We start from the raw sequence: 6606 nt of genomic DNA on the forward strand, positions 1-6606 counted from the left end.
AGCAGAGGCTGGAGGGCTCCCAAGGGGAGTCGGGGCGGCCCCCAAAGAGGGGGCTCCTCCCCTGCCTCTGTCCCTGTCCGCAGCCCGTGCTTCTCCAGGGCTGGACGAGCAGCTGTTCCGCTCGGTCGAGGGCCAGGCTGCCTCTGATGAGGAGGATGACCACGAGAGGTGGCGGGAGGCACGGCGGCCGCCAGCCGAGGTCACGGCGCTGCTGGCCGGTCTCTCTGGCTGCAGGAGCAGGTACGTGCTCCGGTGAGGACGTCCAGGATCGGGCATACCTGGGGCCAGTCCCCCACGGTCATCCTACAAGCACGGGGCGGCCCCTCTATGCAGCGATGGGCCTGAAACACGGGAGGCTGACCTCCTGATTCACATCCAGGCTGGGTCCCCTCCCTGCTGTTTCACGCTCGGTCCCCAGATCCATCGGTCAAGCCGAAGACCCTGGGCAAGTGTCAAGGAGAAATGAGCTGAGGAAGGGCACGCTTCCAGGTGGCTCAATTCCCCCTGATCCTCACTCCAGTGACCACAGTCCCTGGACCTGCCCCACAGCTCGAGTGTGACCCCCCCCACGTGTCAGACCCTTTCCTAACCCACTGCTCTCAATGCCTGAGCCCGTCCCCTACCCTGGTCAAGTCAGCTGACTTCTGAGCCTCAGGCTTCCCGTCTCTAAGATGGGACACTAACCCTTGCCTGGCAGAGGATTTGTGAGGATTCACCATCGAGGGTATAAAATGCCCCCATGGGGCCTGATCCCGGGAGGCACTCCATGGGAGTCAGGGGCGGGCAGCGCTGACTATTTTATTATAAAGTCCTGCCGATTTTCTTGGGTCACTGTTATCACCAACCCGTTAAGTCAACAAGCATATGAAGCAAATTTGAGGGCTCCTGGCAAACAGCACTAACCAAGACAACTCTCCCCGACACCCCCGCCCAGGAGCCTCTGTTCTCCTGAGTGGTGACAAGCATGAGGACGAGGAGGGGGCAGGACATGCTAGGGGAGCCGCTGAGAAGGTGCTGTTTGAGCAGAGATCTGAAGGAAGTGAGGGGAAAGCCTTTTGGGCAGAGGGAACAGCTGGTGCAAAGGCCCTGGGGCGCGCGGGAGGGGCCTGGAGGAGGCTGCTGTGCTTGGAGCAGGAAGAGCGAAGGTGAGTGGGAAGGAGGTCTGGGAGGTAAGGGGCAGACTGGGCGAGGCCTCTGGCTTTTGCTCTGATGACACGGGGCACTGGGGAAGGCTGTGGGCAGGGGGTGCCATGGCCCCACCTAGCTTTCAGGGGAGACAGACTCAGTAATAACACATTCCCACCCCCTGCAGGCTGGAACAGGCTTTGGAAAGCAGCCCCCTCTGTGCCGGTACTCTCCTTCACTGCAGGTGCGATGACCAGATGGCCAAGAAGCTCATGACTTGCTTCAGCCACTTGGGCGGTGCCAACCATGCCCATGCCCTGGGGGAGCTGGAGGCCTGTGTCGCCATGGTGGTGGAGCAGCTGGGGTCCCGGGGCTGCGGTGCAAAGACTCTGAGGACGCCTGAGGAGGAGGTCAGCGGAGCCCCAGAGGCTGGGAGCCAGACCAATGGCTAGTCTCTTACAGGTGGAAAGACTGTGAGCCATCTCAGCCAAGTCCTGTGCCCCCTTCACAGATGGGTAAACCAAGGCTCTGAGAGGAGATGATTTAGATCTAATGAAGAATATTTTGACTGCACATTAAAGGATCCATCTCAGATCAGCTCAAGGGAAAAAAAAACAGGAATTTATTACCAGATGGAGCTGGGAGCATGGTTTCAAAAGAACAGCTAAGATGAGCTTCAGGCACAGTTGGATCCAGGCACTCAGATTATATTGCCCCCATCCGTCTGCTCAGTTCTTTTCATGGGTGCTGGCCTCCCTTTCCCTGCTATAGAGGGGCTTTCTCCATGTGGTAGGGTGAGGGAAAGCCGGGCCCCAGGCAGCTCTAGGCTCCCATCAGCCTACTTAAAACCCCCGGAGGAACAATAAGAGCCCCGTACAGTAAATCTCAGGGAAGAACGCCAATGGTCGGCCTCAGTCACGTGCCCATACCTGGACCAATCCTCTATGGCAGGCGGGCAGGGCCCTGTGATTGGCAGCTCCATCAAAGCCAGATGAGTGGAAGAGAGATACCTCCCCCAAGGAGAACTGGCTGTGGAGGGGAGGAGGGTGGGGAGCTCAGTTCCTGAGACCCTCAGACCACGCTCCCGAGTCCACAGGCCCCGTGCTCTGCCTACTGCCCAAGGACACCACAGCTTCAGCTGCTTCTCTTTCCGTCCGCTGCTGTCAGGAGGGGGGGCTGCCTCCCTCCCCCCGCCCCTGCTTTAGAAGGCAGGTGTCCACGTGGTATTCTGTAGCTCGCCACCCTCTCCCCCTGCTATTCGGCAGGAGCAGCAGCGTCCATGCTGCTTGGCCAGGGCTGGGCCGGTGACCAAGGCTGGATCAGCCGGGCCCCTCTCCTGGGGCTCCCGTCTCGAGGGAGGTGGGGAGTGGCTGCAGGGTGTCCTCAGCTGCAGCCCTCAGACAGGAGTCCCCAGCCGCTTCTGCCTCACCCTCCATGCCCCCAGCCCTCGACCCATTCTGGGGACAAGCCACTAGCCTGGCAGTGAATTCCTCCTCGGCTCAAACTGGCCAGACTAGCTTCCTGCTTGCAACCAAAACAATCTAGAAACGACAAGCAGATGAATGGAGAAGAGAAGGAAGGAGGGAGTCCTTCCACCGAGAAGGAAGCATGTACATTCTTACGTCAGCCTGACTGGCCATGAGGCCTTGGGCCAGGCATGCAGCTTCTCTGGGCCTCGGCGCCCTCCCTGGGGAGACAGGGTGGTTCTGGCTGTAGGCTCAGGGGCCGGATGAGTTGACCCCCGTGGGAGGGCCAGGGCAGGCTGTGGGCCCTGCCTGGGGGTGGTGCTGTGTGCATGGGGTCAAGGGTGGCAGGGCAGGCGCTGAGCCCCTGGTGTCCCCGCAGGCAGAGCTGCAGCGGAAGGTGGGTGAGAACGAGAGCCTGCGGCAGGAGCTGCAGTTGGTGGAGACGGAGAGGGTGCGGCTGTCCCTGCTGGAGGAGAAGCTGGAGGACGTGCTGGGGCTCCTGCAGAAGCTCCGCGACCTGGTGGGCTCACGGGAGCTGGCGTCCCGGGGGCAGGGCTGGGTGGGGCCCTCAGGGGTGGAGCCTACCCGCGTCAGGCACTGGCTCTAAGCTCTCCCCACAGAGGCAGGTGCCACCTCTGCCTCCAGACAGAAAGAGCTCAGGGAAAGTAATCAAAGAGAAGGGGGTTCTCTAATTCATTTTATGAAGCTAATTTAACTTTGATCGCAAAACCAGAGGACAACCCATAGGAGAAAAGGAAATTATAAGCTAGTGACACACTTAAATGTGGATGCAGAAATATTAAACAGCAAATCTGCAAAGCAAACCCAGCAGTGGTTAAAGAAACACAAGGTGAGCTGTTGGATTTATCCCAGGAATTCAAAGATGGTTCAAGACCAGACACCTATTAACACAGACCACCCGGTTCCTCCACCTCCCGGCTGGTAGCTTCAGACAAGAGTTCTCATTCTCTCAGCGCTGCGTTTTCACTGGTTAAAAAGAGAATAAAACACGCTGTTGCAAGGATTAAAGGAGCTAACACCGTCAAAATGCTCTTTTTCACGGTCATTTCCCAAGTGCCTCCTTGGGCACAGGGACAATGGTCTGTCAGTACGTGATCCTGGATTAAATGGGTCCTGCACGCTGCTCCAGGACCCATCAAGAGTCTGGGCAGTGCAGTCATCACAGGGATGGGGGCCAGGAAAGGACCTTGGGCTGGGGGTGGGGGTTGGGAAACGGACTCTACCTGCCCCCAGGGAGCCACACAGAGGCCTGTAGGGGCCACGAAGTCCCACCCATTGCTTGAAGACTCAGCAACCATGGCCAGTCCAGCCCTGTCTCATTTCTTTTTTTAAGAACATATCCAAAAAAGCCCTGGGGAAGATTTTGCTGAGCACGCTGGACGCTTGCAGGGACCCTGCACACGGTAGGTGAGCCCCCATCCCTGACCCATCTTCCAAGGCCTGGGCAGCATCCTGACTCAGCTCCTCCGTTCTGAGTGTCTTGCCTGCAAAATGCTGCCTCATTCCTGCCCAGCCCACCTGCAAAGGGTACAGTCAGGAGACTTCCCTGTAGCTCAAATGGTAAAGAATCTGCCTGCGAGGCAGGAGACAGGGTTCAATCCCTGGGTTGGGAAGTTCCTCTGGAGAAGGGAATGGCAATCCACTCCAGTATTCTTGCCTGGAGAATCCCATGGACAGAGGAACCTGGCAGGCTACAGTCCGTGGGGTCGCAAGGAGTCGGACACGACTGAGCGACTAACACACAGTTCTGCCCAGCCCACCTGCAAAGGGTACATTCAGGAACAGGCTTCAGGAAGCTGAAGGTGGTATTTGAGAAGGACAGGGAGCGGGCACTTCAGGGAAAAGGCCAAATAAAAGCCAGTGTGGCCAGGCTCCGAGGAAGCCAGGCAGCTCCTTGCTGCCAGTTTAGCCCTGGGCTTACTGCGGAGGAAGGACTATTATCACACCCATTCCACAGATGAGGAGACTGAGGCACAGAGAGGCCAAGGGTCAGCCGCACTTAGACCTCAGGCCTCTCCCTTAAGCACTAGGCCGCGTGGCCCTGTTGGTCAAAGTTCAGGGCAGCGCAATTTTCTCAGGGCCAGCTCGTGCCCTGTGAAATCAGGAGGGGAGGTTCACTGGTGGTGAGACCACTGGCCTCACCGGGCACCGCTGGGCAGGGCTCGGGTGCGTCCAGTGCCCTGACTGGCCCCGGGCATCAAGGAGGAGTTCAGAAACTGGGCACTAGAAACTGCCTTCCCCAGGGCCCTTGGAGGGAGAGGGTGGCCAAGCTGTGGAGGGCCCGGGGGAGGGCAGGCAGCCCTGCGGGCCACAGGGAAGAGAGTGACTCTCCAGCTGCCCACTCTCTCCCCAGACGGGCCGTCTGGCCCCTCGGCCGTGCTGGAAGCCCTGCGCCAAGCTTTGGCTGGCTGTGAGCTCCTGCGTGGAGAGCCCTCGGCCCCTGCCTCCACAAGCCCGGCCCTCACCCACTCCTTCCCCGTCTCCTGCTGAGGGCTGGCCCGGCCTGTGGGCAGCCTGGCCACCATCAGACCAGCCTGGCCACCATCGCATCCTCAGAACCCTGGGGTCACCGGCTCCTTCTGAGACCAGTCCAAGCTCGGAGCCTGGCAGCCGCGCCGTCCCTGGGCTTCTCGGTCCTGGCCTACATTCCTGCTGCCAGCAAGCACGCTGCTGATGGTCGCTGGGTCAGCCTGTACCCGCTGCCTGAGTCGAGGTGCCGGCTTTTCTGCCCAGTTCAGTCCAGAATCCCTTCCCTAGGCTCCCAGGATCTCTTCCCTTCCCAGCGGTGTCCTCTTTGTCCACACAGCGTGACTGCTCCAGGGACCTCGTGCCCTGCACTCCACTGAGGACACTGCCCATGGCCCGGAAGTGCTGAAGGCTGGACACGAGACTGGGGGAGCTCCCAGGGAGGAGACAGTGATCATGGCAGGCTTCCTGGTGGAGGTGGCCTTGAACTAGCTCTGGAAGAGAGGTTAGATTTAGATGGGCAGACAGGAGGGAAGGGCATTTAACACAAGGGAACAGGGAGCGCCCAAGTGTGTTGCCGTGAAGCGCCCCATGAGTACAGACCCCAGACCCCTCTTTCCCGAGCACCCAGTAGGTACCAGGCCCCACGGGTCACAGGCAGGAGCAAGACAAACTGCCTGGTCCCATCAACCTTAAACCCTCATAGGAGAGAAAGACACGTGGGCGAGCACTGCAGTGCTAAACTGCAGCAGACGAGAGGGTTCTGAGAGTCCGGGCGAGAGGGGCCAGTCCAAGCCTAGGAGGACGGAGCCCTGCAGAGGGCGGGGCGAGGGCAGGCGCCCGGCGGGGATGGGGCCCTGATGACTCGTCTCCCAGGCAACGGGCGCCTTGCCGGGGTTCTGACCTGCCTCCAGGAGCTGAGGGGAGAAGAGCAGACAGGAGGACTCAGGCCTTGGGAGCAAGGGGTCACCACGGGGATGCAGAAGAGGGACCACAGGGAAAGGAGGGCCAGGGGCCCAGCAGGCAGTCCCAGGCGGGGCCACAGGGAGGGCTGGAGGGGGACCCCCCCGCTGCGCCTGAGGCCGCAGGAGTCCACGCGTGTAGTAAGATCCATGGAAGTGGGCGTGCCTCTCCAAAAACTCAGCTTTACTGTGTGTTAATGAAAAATACAAGGGGCAGGGACTTCCCTGGCGGTCCGGTGGCTAAGAATCCGCTTTTCAATGCAGGGGATGTGGTAGGGAACCAGATCCCACATGCCACAGCTAAGCCCACGAGCTGCAAACCAGTGAGTTCATAGACCACAGCCAAAGAGCCCACGTGACCCGATAAAGACCCTGCATGCTGCCACTAAGACCCGAGGCGAGCAGAGAAATACATATTTTAGAAATAATAATGGTGACTAGAAGAGACGTTCCTCAAGCACCCCCACCCCTGCTCTGGCCCCCTGGAATCGGCCGACAGCAGGCAGGCAGGATTCCTGTAGATTCCAGCCACACTAAGGCACACCCTCAGGAACTTCCTAATAGAA

The 6606-nt window shown here is 59.7% G+C and overlaps 1 protein-coding gene across 3 annotated transcripts in view; it reads left to right on the top strand.

Moving 5' to 3' along the window:
- EFCC1 (EF-hand and coiled-coil domain containing 1) overlaps positions 1 to 6287 on the top strand; it is a 28723-nt gene extending 22436 nt beyond the window's left edge. The window contains exons 4-8 of one of the 3 annotated variants that reach the window (XM_069560434.1): positions 84 to 240; positions 1313 to 1535; positions 2971 to 3111; positions 3946 to 4015; positions 4966 to 6287. In XM_069560434.1, the coding sequence (XP_069416535.1) occupies positions 84 to 240; positions 1313 to 1535; positions 2971 to 3111; positions 3946 to 4015; positions 4966 to 5102 (728 nt within the window). In that variant the 3' untranslated portion in view covers positions 5103 to 6287. The remainder of the gene's footprint in view (positions 1 to 83; positions 241 to 1312; positions 1536 to 2970; positions 3112 to 3945; positions 4016 to 4965) is intronic. The other 2 variants (XM_069560435.1, XM_069560436.1) reach the window with 2 other exon arrangements.
- The last annotated feature ends 319 nt before the right edge of the window (positions 6288 to 6606 follow it).

Source organism: Ovis canadensis, chromosome 19 (genome assembly GCF_042477335.2).
Source record: "Ovis canadensis isolate MfBH-ARS-UI-01 breed Bighorn chromosome 19, ARS-UI_OviCan_v2, whole genome shotgun sequence".
Lineage (NCBI taxonomy): Eukaryota > Metazoa > Chordata > Mammalia > Artiodactyla > Bovidae > Ovis > Ovis canadensis.